The sequence below is a fragment of the Salarias fasciatus genome, chromosome 7, assembly GCF_902148845.1.
Source record: "Salarias fasciatus chromosome 7, fSalaFa1.1, whole genome shotgun sequence".
In the NCBI taxonomy this organism is placed as follows: domain Eukaryota; kingdom Metazoa; phylum Chordata; class Actinopteri; order Blenniiformes; family Blenniidae; genus Salarias; species Salarias fasciatus.
In genome coordinates, this window is record NC_043751.1 from 27,142,271 (window position 1) to 27,163,103 (window position 20,833).

General features: G+C 45.5%; 2 protein-coding genes across 19 annotated transcripts in view; both read left to right on the forward strand.

The window, feature by feature from the left end:
• The window catches only part of LOC115391326 (UPF0606 protein KIAA1549-like), a 34,157-nt gene extending 16,999 nt beyond the window's left edge, over window positions 1–17,158 (forward strand). The window contains exons 6-21 of one of the 3 annotated variants that reach the window (XM_030095516.1): window positions 17–206; window positions 290–349; window positions 439–584; window positions 3,801–3,978; window positions 4,518–4,702; window positions 8,549–8,784; window positions 9,975–10,111; window positions 11,144–11,158; window positions 11,503–11,708; window positions 11,806–12,035; window positions 12,113–12,257; window positions 12,325–12,648; window positions 14,217–14,266; window positions 14,588–14,736; window positions 15,246–15,394; window positions 15,923–17,158. In XM_030095516.1, the coding sequence (XP_029951376.1) occupies window positions 17–206; window positions 290–349; window positions 439–584; window positions 3,801–3,978; window positions 4,518–4,702; window positions 8,549–8,784; window positions 9,975–10,111; window positions 11,144–11,158; window positions 11,503–11,708; window positions 11,806–12,035; window positions 12,113–12,257; window positions 12,325–12,648; window positions 14,217–14,266; window positions 14,588–14,736; window positions 15,246–15,394; window positions 15,923–16,165 (2,643 nt within the window). In that variant the 3' untranslated portion in view covers window positions 16,166–17,158. The remainder of the gene's footprint in view (window positions 1–16; window positions 207–289; window positions 350–438; window positions 585–3,800; window positions 3,979–4,517; window positions 4,703–8,548; window positions 8,785–9,974; window positions 10,112–11,143; window positions 11,159–11,502; window positions 11,709–11,805; window positions 12,036–12,112; window positions 12,258–12,324; window positions 12,649–14,216; window positions 14,267–14,587; window positions 14,737–15,245; window positions 15,395–15,922) is intronic. The other 2 variants (XM_030095517.1, XM_030095518.1) reach the window with 2 other exon arrangements.
• A 3,314-nt stretch (window positions 17,159–20,472) lies between these two features.
• mical3a (microtubule associated monooxygenase, calponin and LIM domain containing 3a) overlaps window positions 20,473–20,833 on the forward strand; it is an 80,565-nt gene continuing 80,204 nt past the window's right edge. For 10 of the 16 annotated variants that reach the window (XM_030095506.1, XM_030095510.1, XM_030095509.1 and 7 more), the window contains exon 1: window positions 20,474–20,590. The gene's annotated coding sequence lies outside the window, so the exon portion shown is untranslated. Of the gene's footprint in view, window positions 20,591–20,833 lie in introns of all 16 variants that reach the window. The other 6 variants (XM_030095499.1, XM_030095497.1, XM_030095502.1 and 3 more) reach the window with 2 other exon arrangements.

The following is a 20,833-nucleotide window of genomic DNA, read 5'->3' on the forward strand; positions in this document are numbered from 1 at the left end:
TCTGACTGTATTTCAGATCGTGAACATCACCTTGGCTTCTCCCAAATATGAGGAGCGGCTACTGAAGAAGCCAGTGGACATCACCTTCACTGTTCGTGGTCCGCGAGGTCACCTGGCGGGTTCAGAGGTCAGCAACGCTCTGATGAAACTCACAACGGTGGAATTCAGCTACTACATGGGATTTCCTGTCCTGCAGATTGCTGAGCGTGAGTGTCATATAGCTCTTCAGTATGCCTGATTTTACCAATTTCATATTTCTTAAATCATCATAACTGTCTTTTTCCTCTAGCTTTCCATTATCCTGAGCTGAACACCAGCCAGCTGCTTCGCTCCTCCTGGGTCAGAACAGGTACGACGGCCTCAGTTTGTTTCTGTGTTAAAATGTTTCTGCAAATTCCAACATAAGACACGACTGATGCTGTGATTTCTGTGTCTTAGTGCTCCTCGGTGTGCTGGATCAGAAAGTCGGCGAGCGGACCTTCCAAGCCAGCATGGAGCGTCGGGTGGCCATGTTACTGGGAGAGGCGATGGAGTCAGGCAGACGGGTTAAAAGAGCCACCGCCGTCGGCAACAGCAGTGTCCAGGTACAGGGTGTAACACAGGGGTGTCAAACATAAGGCCCATGAACCAAAACTGGCCCACAAGAGTCTCCAGTTCTGCCCACCAAACCACCAAGACCACTGTACAACTTTCAAAGAAGACACACACACACATACTAAGACCTGAGCTGAGATATCAGTGATGCTGCTGTAAGAGAAGTTTTTTAGATATTTCACTGTGTTTCGCACCAGAAGGTATCAGTAAAATTGGCGTTATGTTGATATTGTAGTTATTTCCAGTCCTGGTTACTCTTTCCATCAAAGAAAACTTCAAAGTTTAAATTTAAGTTTAAATTTATGGCTCTATTTTACTGGTCCAGCCCAGCAGAGATGAAACTGAGCTGTATGTAGCCGCTGAAGTAATTTTGCTTGAGTCTTGATGCCGCTGTACACTCTGAATAATGGTGGAAACAGAAACACGTGAAGCAAATTGTAATTATTTTGGTGGTAAAATTCAAAAATACTTGAACAGGAATTTGTCAGTTAATTACTAAGTCTGAGAAAATCTCTCTCCATGATACTTTCTCTCTCTCTCTCTCTCTCTCTCTCTCTCTCTCTCTCTCTCTACCTTGCCGAAGCACAGAGGACTCATTATGTGTGTGTTTCGGTGTTTGTAACCAGCGAAAGCCTCAGTGTGTTACTAATCAGGCTCTGGCTTTTGTGGGTCCACTCTGCACCTGCTCATCTCATCTCCAAGGGACAGGATGCAGCTCGGTCTCCATGGCAACAGCATCCCATTCAGCCAAGGGGCAAGCCACTCAAAAACCACAACCTCATGGGCGCCTTTTCTTTCTCCTCTTCCTCGTTTCTCGGGTTCATCTCTCGGAGCCATGGAGCCGCTAAGAGCAGATAAATTATTTATTGCCTTCTTTTCTCTCTTCGTATCATCCGGCAGCAACAATCACCTGTGTGTCTGTTTCTGACGAGGTCGGCGATATCGCTGGGTGAACGGTAGAAAGAAAAGCACAAGGAAGAGGTTCAGTTACACCAGCGGGGCTGGAGTAGTCTGATAACACACAACAGACACATTTGAAAAGAGTGGACTTTGAATAAGGAGGCTGTCAAAAGTGATGGATATCAGCAGTCTGTCTTCATCTGACCTTTGTTCCTCCCATATTGTTGTTTCCCTAAAGCCCGCCCAGTAATTTTAAGAAAAGAGAAGCTCACGTCGGGCGTGAAGTTTTAGATCTAAGATTAGAGCTCTAATTTTAGGCTCCAGCATCCTCTCTCCTTCGTGAAATAATATTTCCTACAAATACCAATACAGCGTCACACACAGAGGCCATGTTGTGTTCTTGTGTATTTTTCCAGCCTCCAGTGTATTGTCATTAATGGGGCCTGCCTTGGATTTTATTTACATTTCAAAGAGACTCGTGAGCGCGGTGACTCAGATCGGGCATCCGAACTTCAGAGGAGCTCCTTTTCTCGCTCTTTTCACACATACGCTGCGTCGACCGACGGATGCCCTTGACTGTCACGAGAGAATCCGTGTAGCGCTGTCACCTGAGGGAATACTTAGTGAGAAAACGAGGAGGTAGAACCGGCGCCGTACAATAACACGGATTCTCACTGCCTGCTTTCCACTCTAATAAGCATGCATGGAATGGATTAGACCCTAAATGGGGGAGCTGTTTTTCTGTGTCAGCCCAGGCATGACCTACACTTTCCTCTCTCCAGTAATAGAGACAGCAGACTGCTCTGTGCCTCGGGGCATCCGCAGGGAGACCGCACACGAGCGTCCATGTAATAGACCACACGGACAAATATTTAAGCTACGAATACCCGAATAAAAACACGGAGTGTGACGTTTTGAAGTATTTTCATGTGTAAATACATGTATGTGTCTGTCAGTGTGTGCAGATATATCGGTGGAGTGGTTAGCACTCCTGCCCCGGTTTGTTTCCAAGCTTGGGGAGTCTCTCTGTGCTCAGTTTGCATGTTCTACCATGGACACTGTGTAGAGACTATCGTCACCCATAGTCAGCTGTGACTGGCTGCCGCCCTCAGCAACACAATGCTCTCAGAAGATGGATGGGCATTAATTTCCCTGCCTCCAGACTTCGAACATCTAATCAGGAGAATGAGCTCAAGTTTCACTGTTGTTTTGTTACCCGCTCGCGCTCATGTGGGCGTTAATTTTAGTTCAGAATTGATGAACGCTACGCGGTTCCTCAGAAAATGAGGTGCCACATTCTTCCACGAGAAAGCCATTTTTATTATTAAAATCGTGACACTTTGCTCATTAGAGCCTTCATCAAACATTCCAGGCTCAATTTAGAAACCGCGGTGCGTCATCGCTCATGAGTCCATTTTTGGAAGCACGTCTTTTCCAGCGGCGTTGGCACTGCCTGTTACCCACTAACATGTCAGTTTTAGATCTCAGCAGTGAAATTAAAACATGAGCCTTACATTACTCTGTTGTCATGGGATTTTTTTTTTTCAGCGTTAGCATGACGAAAAAAGGGGAGATTTGATCATACGTTAAAAATTCAGAAATCAAGATCTTTAAGATGATGATTGCTTTAAACCGCAGATACTGAAGGTTATAAGCTTCAGCTATACAAATAAGGAATGTAGTCCATTGAGTGTCCTGGATGCTTCCCCCCCCCCACACATCTGGACATGTTTATGTTTGGAAAAAGAAATAAAACTGGCGGCGGAGTCATAGACAATACTGACAGCAATCATCGTCATTAGGCCTGGTAATTGCTCTGAGTAATTGCACAGGAGTGCAGCGCCCTGGTATCTTTTCCACCAGCAAAACAAAGACCGGTTATGCATTAAGTTTCCAGCTTTCCAATAAATAGTTAAAAACACAGTTGAGAGAAGAGTCTAGTTTGCCCCACATATCTGTATTTGTATAAGTCTTGTGTAACGGGCAGGAATCGGTGGTGACAGTTTGAGCAGACAGAGTTCAGACAACCGCACACAGTCGCATTCACACCTACAGGCAAGTCTGGAGTCTCCAGTTAACCTCAGATCAACTCAGATTTTGGACTGTGACAATAAACCAAAATATTCTGGGGAAAGAAATAAACATGTCACACTAAGGGAGCGCTCATAAATCTTAAAGTGTTATCTCTATGAGGCGATAATGGCAGCTGGTACACCACCATGCCGGAGCAATTTTAATGGAATTGATGCATTTCTACATGCATCTCACTGAATCTAATGTTTAAAAAAACTTGTGTTATTCCCCAGGTTGTGAGTGCGAGCCGGCTGGTCGGTGCAGATCATCCTTTAGAGATCGTGTATTTCGTGGAGGGACCCAACGGCCAGAGGATACCTGCCGTCCGGACGGCAGACCTGCTGAACCACCTGGACGTTCAGAGGGCCGCCATCGTCTTGGGGTATCGCGTCCAGGGAGTTCTGGCTCAGCGTGAGTATCCAGCACTGATGTGTATGAGCCGCGGACTGATGTGGTGATTAAAAACTTCGTTGTGGACATTTCAAACCTCTGTAAAAGCTCCCATAGGAAATAATTGCTGTGGTTTTTCAGCGGCTTCTAAATCACTGCTTCGATTTCTGCTATGAAGCTTTTTTCATGGATAAAAGACAGTTTCTGTTCTCTTTTAAGAATACTTTATCTTTACAGTTGTTGTTGCTGATGTAAAAAGGTTAGAAGTTTGCTTTTTTTTTTCCATGTTTATAATGCCATTTGAGTTAATTACCTCCCTTTGTACACTTTGTACCAAAAGCCTGTCTTCCTCATTAACAATCTAAACAGGGGATGAAGGCCTAATGAGAAGCCCCTCCAGGGAGTTCTGTCTCTGTACCAACTCTGTTCCTTTACCGTACGTTCCCGGGGGATGAAATGACTGTTAATTAAAACTAATGAAGAACAACGAAGCCGCGCTAAGCTCAGCGCCGTTCAGACGGCGTTCAAACCGGAAGCTTTGTCGCTCTGTTTGCACGAAGCGGTGGAGAAGGTCGCTTCCTCACCGTCCGACACCGAGAACACCAACCTGTGGATCGTCATCGGGGTCGTCGTTCCGCTCCTCCTGGTCGTCCTCATCATTTCCATCCTGTACTGGAAGCTGTGCCGGACGGACAAGCTGGAGTTTCAGCCGGACGCCATGACGTCCATCCAGCAGAGGCAGAAGGTAGAGTCCCGTCCACGCCTTTACAGATCACATTTATCTTTAACTTTTCTGATCTACTCAAAAGGCACGGAGCCTCCACATTCTTTATTTGCCTGATATAAAAATCTTTAGTGATATTACATTTTTATTTGCTTTCGTCAGGGCACAGCTACACCCTCTCCTTTTAGATGAGTGACTGTACGCATTGATATCAGCCTCACGCCATGGCCACGTTCCTGCATACTGAGTCGAAATGAAAAGGATTGGATCACTTTTTAATCACCGTCTGATTAATTGGGTGGATCCATCACTGCCATGGATTTGCAGCAGGACTGCACATAATGTGGACTTTCTTCTTTTGGAGGAGATTACTGAAATTTTAATGACTCCAGCATAGGTTTGAACTCACGGTGTCGCCGGTGAATGAAGCAGGCCTTGACATCCTTTTCATGTCATTTCTGAGCTTCTCTGTCACATTGGCTTTGGTTGAAGCACCAGCTGCCTTCCTTCACAGTGGCTTTGTGGAAACTGGATGCAATGTCCTGTTTTTTAATGCACGTTATTGTTCCTGGTGATGGACCAAAAGATGGCCTGGTTTCAACTATAATTTACAGTATTTTTAGATGCAATGTCAGTGTGTCCAGTTAACTTATAGTAATCAAGATTCATCAATCGGTTTTGCTTATGCCAGTTTTTTTTTACACTTACGTTTACTTACATCATGAAATTGAGTATTCTTTTTAGCCAACTTTGCTGAGTAGTGGCTCACAGTTGGTTTAGATCAGGAGTGTCAAACGTATGGCCCTCAGGCCAGAACCGGCCCACCAGAGAGTCCAGGGCGTCCAGTTCAGGGATTGCTGTACAGATGCAGAAATGTGCCAATATTAAAGATACTTTCTTGAATTTGACAAGTTATTCTGATCACTATGAGAATCAGCCTACTGTATTTTTGGCTTCCGGCTACTCCAGTTATTTATAGACTATAATGCTGTTATTCACAGGTCCAGCCCAGCTCAGATCAGATTGCGCTGCATGTGGCCCCTGAAGTAAAATGAGTTTGGCGCCCCCGGTTTCCATCTACAAATATGTCGGACCTTTGTTTACATTCACTGTGGAGCAGAACCAGTCAGCTTTCTGCTTTATAATGCTGCAACTGAATATCTGTCTTCTTTCTCTGCTGCATCACAGCCAAATGCCTTCAACTCTTTCATCAAGACGTCTAAAGTAGCTAACTCAATAATAACTACAATATCCACTGCAGTTCTCAAATTATTGTTTTATGGATGTGGAATTACAAACAGGCTGCTGTTGTGGGACTTCTTATTGTTCCAGCCTCGAGGCTCACCGGTTGATTTTTTCTGTCTGTGTCTGACTTCTGTTCTCCTCACTTGTTATTTTTACCCGGCTGAGCTTCAGCTGTAAACAACCGCCCCTCCAGGTCGGGCGCCCCGATTCCAGCGTGCAGAAGTAACTGTCACTTAGCCCGCTGTCTGTGTTCGGCACAATCATCCGTCACTGAACACCGCTCCTCTTCTCTCAGCCTGCTGCATCATTCAGCGAATCGGGGGCCTCGCTTCAACAGCCGCTCCCTCCCTCCAAACAGGAGGCTGAGTTTAGTGAGGATGAAGAGTGGGAGTATGAGGAAGAAGAGGAGGAGGAGGAGGAGGAGGAGGAGGAAGTTAAAAGGGGAAAGGTATACAGCAGAGTGGATCAAAAACTTAGTGAGACCTAGATTCTTTTACGTGTTTGTGGTAGCTTAGTTGTTCTTTTATTAATCAGTATTGGAAAAGCGACTGATTGAGTAACCGTTGTCCACAGCATCAAAGCAGAAGATTTAAAAACTGCTGTAGTCTGGTGCTTATTCTACTTACTGTTGCGTTTGCTTAGAGACGTGAAGTTCCTCCTCAGAGCAAACAGAGAGTGAGCGATGTGGAAGAAGAAGAGGAGGAGGAGGAGGAAGAGGAGGACGAGGAGGAAGAAGAAGAGGAGGAGGAAGAAGAAGAGGACGAAGAGGAAGACGAAGATGAAAAGAAAAAGTTCAGAGCGAGAGAAATTCCTTCAGTAGAGCAAAGACGGCGTGAGAGCGAAGCAGTGCCAAAGAAAGAGGAGAGGATGAAAAAGGAAGAACAAACAAAAGTGTTGTCTAAAGGGAGAAGAGCGAAGGAGGAGGAGGTATAGCGCGTCGTCAGTACAGAAACTAGTGCTTGTTGGCATTCATAGGCAGTAGATCCTCCTTTTCCCCTCTTTAAGACAGAGAAAATCCTTCACTGTGCTTATCCCACATTAAAACGACTCTATGTCGACGTGTGTTTATAGAACAATAACGAATCAAACTCCACGTGTGTGTGTTCATACACCAGTCTGCCGTAACATTATGACCAGTAGCTATCGTTAGTGTGAGAATCTCTGACTGTTTTCTGTCACCAGCATTCATTTCTGCTGCAGTCTGAGCTTTTTTATTTACTTAGATGTCTCCAGTTCACTGCTTCTTCTTACTTAAGACCACTTTTAATAAATACTGACCACTTCACAACAGAAAAACCCGCAAGAGCTGCAGTTTCGGAGACGCTCTGATCCAGTTGTCTTCACAAATCAAATTTGAGAATGAAAGGTTCACTTGCTGGCAAACTGAATAGAAATCAATCAGTATGCTCTCGTTTTCTGTCAGAGGTCATAATGTTATGGCTGATCAGTGTATAGATAATAGATTAATAAGTTTGCATACTTCCAAAGTGTGTGTTGTGTAGCGATTCCCCAGTTTACCCTCAAACCAGGCTAAGTGGTGTAATGAGTGTCAGAACGCACGAGCTCTGTGTGTGTGTGTGTGTGTGTGTGTGTGTGTGTGTGTGTGTGTGTGTGTGTGTGTGTGTGTGTGTGTGTGTGTGTGTGTGTTTGCTTTCATGCAGCGTCAGTGTTAATTAGAATGAAACGAGGTTTCTTATTTCAGCTGCAGCTTTGAAAATGTTTTTCCTCTCACAGACTGGCCTTGTTGCCTCGTAGAAAGCAGCTCTCCCACACACACACACACACACACACACACACACACACACAGAGAGAGAGAGAGAGAGAGAACTGTAGCACATCAGTTCGCACACACATACACATCTACACATGTTATTCTCCCTGAAGATGAACGGTTTCATACTGGCAGACATCACTCTGGATTAGCAGCTCTACTCATAAACAAATTGAGCGTCCAGACAGTTTTGAGAATTGTAGACATACTGCTCTTTTTTTCTGTTTGAGTGTCACCAAGCCAGAGTTTCACAAACTGCAGGCGGCCGTGCATACACACACACACACACACACACACACACACACACACACACACACATACACATACGTACAGAGACTAGACGTCCGTTGTTTACTCCTCTGCTGCTGGAGAAGTCCTGAGGGCTTTACACTCAAATGGTCTCAGAGCCTCCATCTCCAGCCTCCATCCCCCACCTCCTCAAAGGAGAGGAAGCAGCTCAGTGTTTACCCAAATCTCCCCCCTGTCCTGCTTTCTCATAGGCCTTCTCTTTATTCATTAATGTGTGTCTGTCTGAGTCTCTGCTCCGGACATTCACTCCTCAGCCATTCAGCCTCAATATGTTCTTCGGTGTATTTCCTCTCTTAGAATGAGTTCACTCACTCATAAATTGAATTTATGTCTGTATTTAGACTCATTGGTCCCACTTTTTCTGTATTTTCATAATAACATTAAAGGATTTTGAATCTTCAGGTCAATACGTCACATCACACCTACACTCCCCTTCCACTGGTCGTTTTTCCTCACACTCTCTGTTACCTCTGTTACTTATATTAGCTCCTTCTTTCCATCCCCTGTTTCTTTCATTCCTCCTCTCCTGCTGCTTTCCTCAGCTGCAGGCTCCGAGTGTGAAAGGCTTCGACTTTGCCAAGCTGCACCTTGGCCAGCAGAGCAAGGATGAAGTCATGGTGATCCAGGAGTCGGTGCCGCCGGGGGCCGGCTCGGGGCCCCTCCCCCTGTCCATTAAAGACGGCCTCAGTGCGTCTGAGAACGGAGAGATCCCCACACCCATCTCCAAAGCCTCGGCCTCCTCCACCAAGGCGTCACGCAGTGGCCGGAGGAGAGAAAGGTCAGCTTTTTGTGGAAGCGCGGAAACAGAAACAGTCAGTAGTGAGAGCAAAGCAAATACCACAGTACATTACACCAGATAGGAAAGGTTATACGGAAGATACTCGAGAAGAGCAGCATTTATCAACAGTATCACTGTTTATAGCATTGGTAAAACCCGCAAGAGGTTCCAGTCCGGCCTGCAAAACCACCAATTAAAATATAAAAGTTGCAGATTTCTGTCACAAAAAGAGCAGTGAACACAACAACAACACAACACTGCCATGAAAGATAGCAAACTTGCATCAGCCTCTTTGTTTTGCATCATTAAAATTGACTTTATGTTGAGATTACAGTAAATTTTCAACACTAATTGTTCTTATTTGGAAAAAATATAGACTTTTTCATCATGTATAATAAAGAAAACCTCTTAAGTTTAAATTTAAAGGTTATTATGGCGCTACGTTACTGGTCTGGTCCACTCCTGGTAATACTGGGCTGTTTGTGGCTCCTGTGAAGCTCACACCCCTGGTTTATAGATTCATTTATAGAAACTTTTGGGACATTTTCAAGAGCAACACAATACTTCGTAGGGTTGTTTGTGGTTACTTTAGCCACCAAAATCAATTTCGCCTGCACACGTGACAGAACTTTAACAGTTGGAACTGATTTCTGATTGTAGCTTTGTTCATAACAACATATTAGATGTTGGTTTTTAACCAATCGAGGTGATTTTCCACTCAGTTGGGAGAGCCAGTCAACCAGGCAAAAAGCTTTTAGACAGATCCTTTCATTATTCATTCATGCACAAGAGAGCAGAGATCTTTAACAGAGGATGTAAATCACTTTATCAGGTTTATCAAGTTAGGTTGCATCTTCTATTGAGATGTTGTTTCCCTCTGAATCCGATCGACTTGAATTTCTCACGCAGAACAGTGACACAGCTTTCTTTAATGGATTTATTAACTTTTGCCTCTAATGTGTTTCAGAATGACTGACTTTATTTTGAATAATTTATTTTATTCTGTTACTAGAAAGCATTTTTTCAGCAATCTATAAATTATCATTTCTTTGAGTCTTCCGCCTTCACCTTGCTGCTTTCGATTATGCATGACACGTGTGTGTGTGTGTGTGTGTGTGTGTGTGTGTGTGTGTGTGTGTTCTCCTGTGCTTCTATATTATTGATGTGAGCGTGTGTGTGTTTCTGGGCAGGATCTCCCCGTCAGACGGCGACTCGGTGGTGAGTGACCGCTCCAGCGAGCGGGACTCCACGGAGGAGAACCTGAGGGTCCACGCCACGCCCAGCGACAGCAAGCAGACCCGGAAGGTCCCCATCAATGTTTTAAATGGCAAGTGGCCATGGCAACACTCAGCACCGCCCGTCCAAACACACTCAGAGCGAATACGAAGGGGGAGGAGGAGGAGGAGGAGGATGAAGGGAATGGGCTCGACATTGAAGGGATGAAAAGAGAGCAGCTGAAGCTTGATTTGATTGACCAGAACGGAGGTCAACAGAGCCGTCTGTGTGACTGTCCACCAAAACAAATCGAACTGGAGCTACACAAAGTGTTTCCCTTCAAAATCAGGCTGGCACAGCTCATGAAGTTTCATACATGTGCGTTTATGTACGTATAGCTTTGATACAAAAACTGTATCTCAAGTCGCATTTATGAAGTTTGCATTGCACATCAGGATGGTGTTTTCAGCTGTTTTTGAACCTGATTTTGTCTGTTTTTCCATTTTTTCCCCATTAATTTGAACTATTCTTCCAATTTTACATGTATTTTTTTTAAAGCTCTATTTAAGCCAGGAGATACAAATCTTTCAGAAACAGACTGGTTTATAAATACATGGCGGTCGAACAACGTCTGGAGGGAGAAATAAATAGGAAGAGAAGGTGAAATTGCACCGTCTGGCAGCTCGTGGATGGAGACAGACCTACAACCCAGACTGCAGCTCCGCTCGCCCGCAGAGGAGCGTCTCTGTTTTGTTATTGATGCATTTCTGCCTCACACTGTGTGTGCTGCGCGCAGTGTTGAGAAGTAGGCTGCAGATGAACCCTTATGTAATGCTCTCTATTTTCATTCAGTCTTTTTGATCAGTGAGTTCATCAGAAGCAGATCCTCCTCCTCTCTCTTCACACTAATGAAGTAAAGACTTGAAAGAAAGCTTTTATCGGCTGTGGAAACTTTCCTTTCCTCTCTTTTTGTCCCCGTTGTGTCTCCTCATTCATGCAGTGGTTGTAGCCGAATCTGAATTCGCACGGCTTGTTTTCACTTTGATCGCTAGTGTGTAGAAATCTCTTGAAACTTTGATGATTTTCCTGATGCCCCTCGCCTCAGCATGTCTGTCTCTCTTCTCGTTTCTGTTGCGGTTTGCAGGCAAGAATAGAATCGGTAAGACTTGGTTTCCTTTCTGTCTGTGTCTCCGTAGACCTTGGGCTTGACCCCCAGCAGCTGTGTGTGTGTTGTCTGCCCTGATAGTTTTGTCCGCGGCTCGTTCTCACCATCCATCACTGTCTGCTGCGCTGTCAGTCACTGTGGGAACAGCCGTCACCGTCAACAATGGCGGCAGCCGTTAGCGATAGTCTTCACGGTTCATTTCACGCTGGAATAATCTGCTTTTTACTTTATGCTGAGTTTTACTTTAAATATCATAAACACCTAGTTCTGCTTGTCGTAGTTAAAACACTGCTCGGCCGTTTCCGGTGCTTGAACTCCGTCGCCGTCTGCTTCCACAGGTCCTCCTCCTGCGAACGGCACGAACGAGCAGCTGTCCTCGGCCGCCATCTTCGAGCACGTCGATCGGATGTCTCGCGCCGCGGACGCCAGCAGGAGGCTCCCGAACAAAGTTCAGCTGATCGCCATGCAGCCCATGCCCGTCCCGCCGCTGCACAGTCCGCCGGTCAACGGAAAACTGTCCGACGCAAACCAGATCAACAAAGAGGTCCGCTCCTCCGGCTGCTTTACCCCCTCAGCACTTTTAATAATCATAGTCAGGATATCTGTATTCAGATCTCGAAATCCTGATGTTCTGTTCTCAGATTCAGGTCGCACTCAGGCACAAGTCGGAGATCGAGCACCATCGTAACAAGATTCGCCTGCGCGCCAAAAGGAAAGGTCACTACGACTTCCCCGCCATGGACGACATGGTCACCGGCCTCGGCGACGCCAAGGACCAGGATCGCATCTATCAGAAGGCGCAGACGCAGATCGACAAGATCCTGGACCCGGACGCTCAGATGCCCTCCGTCTTCATCGAGTCGAAGAAAAGGTTTGTGGGTGTATTCCAGCGCGTCGGAAAGGCGGGTCTGAAAATGAAACTCGGTGGTTTCTCTGCCCGTTTGACAGCAGCCGAGGGCGGCGCTCCCCGAAACAGAGAATCAAAGAGCAGCTGAACGGAGGCATGATGGACGCGGACAAAGACCACCTCATCTCTGAAGACAGCGACGCCGCCTACAGGAAGTGTCCCGGGGTCAACAACGTGGCCTACGTGGTGAGTTACGGCTGAATCCGTCAGATCTCTTTATCAACTTCTCGTCAACATGTTGTGTTTTCACCAGTCGGACCCCGACCAAGGGCAAGGATCCCCTCACAGGAGCCCCTCCCCCACCGACGACGTCTTCCTGGGCCCCGCCTCCTCCCCTCCGGGTCACGCCCCTCCCCCGCCCCCCTACATGCCCCCGCAGCCCTCCATCGAGGAGGCGCGGCAGCAGATGCACTCCCTGCTGGACGACGCCTTCGCCCTGGTGTCGCCCACGTCGCAGGGCGGCACGGCGGGAATCACCCTCCCGGGGGGCAACGGCAACCCGCCCGGCTCCAGCCCCCCGGGCCGCGGCCCCCGGCCCTGGGGCCCCTCCTACCAGGCCTTCGCTCCTTTCCCCGGTGTAAGTCTAAGCTGTAGAAACTGAGCTTTAATCCCTCAGTCAGATCTTCACCTTGTTCGCCGTCATGTGGGTTAAACTCAGTTCTACAACCTTTAAATTCACATCACAGCAGCAGATATTCCATTTCACAAATCATGATTATTTTAGAGATTCTTTTTGTTTTCACAGTCTGAATATTGTCCCTCTCTTACTCAGCATGAAGCTTATAGCTTTAGGTTTGATCATGTCCTCTTAGCAAACTAATCAGTTAAGTATTTGTCCATCTGTCGCCCCCACGGATCGGCGACCTTATCACCCGTATCGGCTATATATACACACAACACCTAAGACCCTGCAGGGAAAACGCAGCAGTTCTCTTCATCTGCTTCCGGTCCTGTTCGCGGTTCCATCACTGCTGGACGGTTTTAGTCATGTAAAGAACAGTTATGTATTTAAATGTAAGTTTAATACTGCGAAACACTGGTTCATGTTAATATAGAAACTAGTCTGGACTTTGCTACTGAAATAATATGGAAGATCTGCAACAGAAGAGTTAAACACGTTTAGTTCTCAAAATTTCATCTTGAGTGTGCCGGACCAGTAAAATAGTACCTTAATAACCTTTAAATTTAAACTTTTCTTTGTTGTGGCACATAGTATACCTGATGAAAATGCTGATGTTTTTGCAAAAAACAAACAATCGCTACAGAAAATTGCTAAAATTTCAACATACAGTCAATTCAAATGATACATTCTGGTGCAAGATACAGTGAAATGTCCACAAAAAGACACAATCCAAAATCCAAAAAACAATGCTTTCCTTGAAATTTTACAATTTGCTTGGTGGTTTTTATGGAGCCTCTTCTGGGCCGATTTTAGCCCACGATTTATAATGTTTACAGAGTTTTTTGTGTCGTTGCTAAAAGACAAAAATAAGTTTATTCTGTCACTGCTTCAAAGTTCACATCCAATGGTGATGAGTTCAGCTAAAATCACATGAAGTTTTGCAATTCCAGAGAGTAAGAACAGAGTCTTGATTTAGTTTTAAAACAAATAATAAATGATAATAATAAATACTTCTACCCACTCAGATTAAATCACCCAGATTAGATAAACAGTCATTGTTTTTTTTCAGTGTTTTTCACCTTTTGTTCCCTGTCATCTTATGATCCAGATTATAAATATGTTCAGCCTGTGGATTAAATCCCACATTTAGGTTAAAATCCAGATTTCCACATTTTAGCAGAATGTGTGGAGATACATTGATAAAACTCCACCGTCGTGTGTAGCAGAGCAGCAGCATTTACCTGAGATGACAGTTATACAGGGAGAGATATAACTGAGCAGCGGAGCCGTAAAACCCTTTTGATGGTGCTGCTTTTGCAGGTTCAGTGCTTTCATATGCAGTAAAAGGGAAAGATATCAAACAAAACCACATTTGGCATGAACAGTATTGCCCATATAAAATGAGCTACACTAATAATAATTCAATCTTTGTGTCTTTATTTGGATTTTTGACATCTTGACACCGTCTAGTTTTTTTTTATACCACTGTTATTTAAACGCTGTGTGTTTCTGCTTGTCTCCAGCAGAGATTCACTGAGCTCAGCTCTCCTGCAGTCCACGGACTGACACCGAGGTAAGTAGAACAGCTGCTGGAAAAAAAAAAAAAAATGCATAAATTACTCAATAATACGCATGTTTTGCCTTCATTTCCAATAACGGCCTGGTTTCCAGTGAGAAGATTCCCTTTAGCTCCGTCCCCAGAGTCGCGTCTCATAAAAAATGAAAATCATCTTTATTTTATTGGTTTAATGGATCCAGTCGAAGCGATCTCTCCCAACACACTGGGGTCGAGCCCAGCAGCGTCTCTTTTTTTTTTTTCCTACTTCAGTTCCGTCTGCGAGGCTCGGTTTGTTTCTCTCTGGATCTAAATGTATTGAACGCCGGTGTGTTCCAGGCAGGGCCTTGGCTCCGGCTACCTGGCACCGGGCGAAGCGGCGGGGCACGGCGATCCGCTCCAGCCGGACAGCCTGTACTCCAGCAGGGGCCTGTACGCCGACGAGCTGCCCTCGTCTGCCAGGCCGCGGCCGGTCGGGGGGACGACAGGTACCACCGACACCGAGAGCGCTTTCAACAGTGTTTCCTGTATCGACAGTGGAACTGTCAGCCTCAAAAAGCAAACCGTGATACATCAGGAGACATTTTTTTGTGAACTTCATCCCAATTTCATGTGTTTCTACTCCAAACCCCATGATTCCAACTAGATTAATCCAGCGTGCGAGCAGCAGCCAGAGAATAAATATGATTGTGGAATAAAGTGTCAGTACAGACTCTCACCTCCTCCAGCGCAGACCTGTCAAGACGGAGAGCGCCCCGTCTCTCTCGTCAATTATTAAGGGAGCCGAAGAGATTCTGCTGCCATCAACTGACTTAGACTAATAGAAATGGATTCAGCGTTTATATACGGTGGAGAGCAGCACAAAGCGAGCGAGAGCCTCTCAGCCGGCCGTGATTGCATCAAAGCATAATAGAGGGGATTGAATGTCAGGTAACACAACTCCACTGTGGTGTGTGTTCATCGTGTATGTGTGTGTGTGTGTGTGTGTGTGTTGCAGGCGCGCAGCTCCATCATCTCACACAGGTGGGCTTGTCCAGCCGGATGAACGGCTACCCAGCGGGGGTCCGAGCGGCTCCGGGCCAGAACGGAGGCTGGAACCACTACCATGACGACAATTTCTCCAGACCCGAACCTGAGAAGGAGGCGGTGAGTCGAATCAGCGTGTATTTACCAGGTTGCTCCTGAATGAGGAGGTCGCTGAAGGAAAGGATCAATCGGGTGACTCTGTGTTCCTCCTCTCACGCTGTGTTCAGCTGAACAGATGGGAACACATTTGTTTATTTGTGTTCAGGCCAGCCCAGGCAGGAGTTATCCTCATCGATCCAGGAAAGATATGTTTTTCATGAAAAACCTCTTTCATTTAATTAAAAATATCAGCTAATTTCTTATCTTCAGCTCTGTGTTCTGCAGCTTCAGTCTGTAATTTGGGATTTGGTAAAAACTAGCTGCAGTCTTGAGTTTAACTGAAAAAGCAACTTCAGTACTCATCAATCCAGTTGATAATAAAGAAACACTGATCTGAAATCACCTTCCAGATCCGAGTTTGACCTCTGAAGACGTTGCGTTGTGACTCTGTGATAATCTCTTCTTTCACTTCCCGTCACTCGGAGTTCATTTCTTCTTCTTCTTCTTCTTCTTCTTCTTCTTCTCTTGGTTTCTCCCTCCTTCCTCCAGTTCCTGGACTGTCCTGACTACTCGTCCTCCTCTATCTTCCAGACGCCCCGGGGCGGCATCAGGGAGGCGGCGGCCACCCCGCCCCACCTGGACCCCCCGGGGGTGGCCGGCTACCTGTCGGCCCCCCCGCCGCTGGACACGTCTCCGCCCACGCACTCCTCCGCCTCCCTGATCAAGGCCATCAGGGAGGAGCTGCTGCGCCTGTCGCAGAAGCAGGCGGCGGTGCCCAGCTACCACAGCTGAAGACCCCGCCCCCGCCCCCACCCATCCTCCACTCCCCCCCAGTCTACAGCTCACTGACTAACCAGTCATGTCCACTGACCCCGCCTGCTTCGCCTAACCTGACAATGCTTCCCATGGAAGTCCCTGAAGGTGTGCAGCAGCGGGATCGTCCCGCTCACCTGAACTGGGTTTTTTGATCACCTGCAGCTGAAATCGCCGTCAGACGGGGGATCAAACCGACACCCGCGGACTCGTCGTGCCTGTGTATCTGCCCCAAGGAGGGATATCGGCTACTGCGGATCCTCATCCTGGACTTGATTCAAATTTTTTTCTGCGTTTCTTTACTGTTTTTTACTCTCACGCCGCCTTCACGCGCAGACGGACTCCTCCATCCCCTTTTTCAAAGAAAGAAAATGTCTTTGTTACTCGAACCGCCGCACCACTGACGTGTTTCCTACTCCTTTCTATTTTTTTTTTTTTTTTTTACGTTGGATCGTTCACCATCGGGTGCTACTTCCTGTCGTTTCTGCCATGATGAGCCAAGCTATGCCTTGACACTGTGAGATCGATCACCTGACCATATCCACTGGCTGAGCCTGCAGCGAGGCGTCCACGCACACTCACACACTCATCAACACCACCGCTCATCGCAGTGCAGCCGTGTTCGTCCCAGCTCACACGTTTTGACCTTTGTTCAGTAGCTACTTGATCGCTATATAAACAGGAAGTTAAAAAAAAAAAAAGCTGCAGGTACAGAGGTGTTAATAATAAATGGCAGTATGTACTCGGCTAATAATACTGTGTGTATTCAGTATTTGGTTATTAATCAATGCACTGTAAGCAGACTACTTGGTACCGCTCAGGTTTTTCAAAGAGATTCCTCTTTTGAAAAATTGGTAGAAATGTGCTTGTAAATTAGAGGAAGTCTCTCACGCTAGTGTTGGATTTTGAATAACTTCTGTATTTACTCTTAACTGGAGCACCCTTCTTGTTTCATGCAGTATTTGCAGTTTGCCTTTTTTTTTTTGTTGTTAGCACACAAAGAGAAAATATAAATAAGTGTACTGTATTTGTCTTCAGTTGCAGTTTACTTCAACCAAGTGTTTTTGATTGGTAAATGATTTTTGATATCTGTTGCTTTTGTGTGATTATTTTCTGATTCATGTCTCCCAGGCAGGAAATAATCACTTTTGGGTTTTTTTTTTTTTTGTCCTAACATATTGGGACATTTTGGGGCCTGAGGTGATAATTTATTCTGATGGAATGAAAACAGAAAACTACAGGTTTTTTTTAAAGAGCAGGACTGGATCATGTGTTTTTGGGGGGAGAGTGAGACAGCGTTATGTTGAATCGATCTCCAGATGTACCGATCACGCCATGGTTTGATCTGTTCCCTGTGTGATGTGCCTTTCTGGACTCACCTGAACCACTTCAGCATGGTGGCACTCTGAAGCTCTCCCCCTCTCTTTGATTACTCTCCAACACTTCATCAATGTCACACTGTATGGCTCCACCTGCTGGCCCTGTGCTGTAACTACACCGGCTCATCCTCGGGTTTTTTGTTAATTCTCTTCTCGGTTTACTTTGTATTGATTGATCTGTTGGCTGGCCCAACTTCACATTTGATTCTCGTTGCATGTTTGATTATTGTATTTCTTTGATTTGTTTGTTTTTGCTCATGCTGTTTTAAAAACCCTTAAAATTACAAAAGAAAAAAAAATCCTTTGACTTGTTTGATTTGGTTTTATTTGAATGAGAGAAACACACACACATCTTTGCATTTCAGATCAAAACTTACTGATGAAAGATTTGCATTTGGGTGTCGGTGTAAATCATGAGGCCCGTGGGCCAAAACCGACCCGCTCAAGGCTTCAATGTGGCCAAACCAAGGAAACTAAACATTTCAGAGCAAACACAGGTCTTATCTGATACACACTTTTGATGCAGGTTTTTTTTCTCTTTTTTTGGGACACTTCACTCTATGTTGCACCAGAAGTTTCCATTAAAATTGTCTTTATGTTGAGACAGTGCTCTCTTTGTGAAAGTGTTTGATATTTTCATCACGATTAAAAACATTGTTTAAAAGAATACTCCGAAAATTTTGGACCCACGCCCTATCCCGATCATTTACAAAGTGAGATAAGCTCATAAATACCTTTTTTGTGTCCGTTTGTCCAGTGGCTGGATCCCAGCTGTTAGCATCGTAGTTAGCTTAGCTCAGCTACTGGAGGTGAAGAGGAAACAGAGCCGGACTGACAAAAGTGGACAAAATACTCCTTCCAATGGTCCAGGGGACGGCGTAGTAGCACGTGAAGTAAATCCGAATGGTTATAAAACATTTTAAAAGATGTGTTATCTTTTCAATCTATTAAAATCGCGTTTTGATACAGACAGATCTGCACAAGCATAGTGCGCCGCGGAAGGATATACCGGCGCACAGCGGCTGAGTCTATGGCTTCTACTGCTGTGCTCCGGTATATCCTTCCGCGGAGGACTGCGCATGCGCAGGTCTGTGTGTATCAAAACGTTACTTTAACGGATTGAAAAGAAAACACGTCTTTTAAAATGTTTTATAACTATTTGAATTTACTTCACGTGCTAATACGCCGTCCCCTGGACCACTGGAAGGAGTATTTTGTCCACTTTCGTCAGTCCGGCTCTGTTTCCTCTTCACCGCCAGCAGTTGAGCTAAGCTAACTATGATGCTAACAGCTGGGATCCAGCCACTGGACGAGCGGACTCAAAAAAAGATATTTATGAGCTTATCTCACTTTGTAAATGATCGGGATAGGGCGTGGGTCCAAAATCTTCGAAGTATTCCTTTAAGTAATAAACTAACTTAAAGGTTATTATGGCTCTATTTTACCAGTGTGGTCCACTCAGAATGAAACTGATAGCCCCTGAATCTAAACTTAACAAATCTAAATTTAGGTTGAAGAATCTTGAATTACAGGATATGTTTCCATTTTGCTGGTCTGACCCAGTCAGAGTGCAGTTCAACACTTCTGCTATGCACATAATCCTGATGCCTGAATCCCGATCGGATGTTATCTGATTGATAATGCGCTTTAAAAGCAGTGAGTAATTTAGAAACATGAGGCCAAATGTCCCCTTCCTTCCTGTAGATATGGGAAAACATGCAAACTTCAGAGAGAAAAGCTAAAGTGTTAACCACTGCAGCACGGTGCTGTTCTCATGAGTTGCAGTTACCAAAACCCGCCACACGGTGTCAGCACATCATAAGAAAACCAACAGCGCTTCACTGCTGCCTGATGACGGATCAATTTTTCAAAAAATTCAGGTAAAAGGCTTTATTTTCTCCAATGACTGCATCGTTTATGTGAAATAATCAGTTTTATTTCTTTTCTCTTTAATCATTAAGTCTTTATAGTTGGGAAAAATGCTTGTTTTTAATCGATAAAATTTCGTAACGAAGTTAACATGAAAAAAAACCCACAAACCACTATTTACGTCTATACTAGAGCTGCAGAGTGGTTCATGATGAGGGTTGAGAGTATTTCCTGAGAGTATTTCCTGCTTCGATCTCATCCCATCAGACTCTCCTACCTCTAATCTCATCACAGGATCTGGAGCCGCTGAGTGATGCAGCTGAATGCTCTGCAAAGCTCCTCAAGAGCCTCTGCAGGGGGGAGCACAACTCAGCAAGTACACACACACACACACACACACACACACACACACACACACACACACACACACACACACACACACACACACACACACACAGAACTGCAGCACATCAGTTTGTTTTTCATTCAGAAATGAAGATATTTTATTATCCTGCAGGTTTTAAAGCTGATTTTATGAATTGTTTTCTTTCACTTCGTGGTCAAATTCAGTAGAATTTGTTTTCAAATGGGAACTAATTAAATGACATGTAAAAAACGTTGAAAATTAATATTTTGCAAGACTGAAACAGGTTGAATCACATGATTAAAACATGTAAGGTTACTGTGCATGTTGTGTCATTTTGACATGCGTCTCGGCTCTCTTCCCTCCTTGTGAGGTCTAAACCTGAACCGCCCCTCCCGGCTTCCCCTCTCTAATCCCGTCTGTGTGTTGTCCCGTCTCGACTCAGCAGGCCGGAGTCTGGCCTGGTCTGGCCTGGCCTGGCTCGGCCCGGCTCGGCACAACAAGAGCACAACCAGGAGTTAATCTGGATCATGATGGTAATTACTGCCTGGAGGAGGAGTCACAGCCAGCTCTACCCACTGACCTTGGAGGAAACTGAGGGAGGGAGGAGGAGAGGGAGGAGGGGAGGAGGAGGAGGAGGAGGAGGAGGAAGAGGCAGGTCCAGGCATTAGCACACTGACAGAGTTTCAGCACTGCAGATCTGTTCAGCCTGGATGAGCGAGCGAAGGAGAAACCCCTCTGACGGATGACAGAGGAGGATTTCTCTCCTCTTCACTGATCCCCAACCCACCTGTGAGTAGAAAGATCTCACCTTCACTTGGTTGTAGCTCTGTGTGTGTGTGTGTGTGTGTGTGTGTGTGTGTGTGTGTGTGTGTGTGTGTGTGTGTGTGTGTGTGTGTGTGTTTCCTGTGATAAGAGTCACATATCAGGAGTTCATAGATGCAGTCGGCAGTTTCTCAGCAGTTTCCCAGTCTGTTAGTGTTTGTAAGCCTGGCACATGTGTGATGTTTGGGTCCTGCTGAGGTGTGTGTGAGT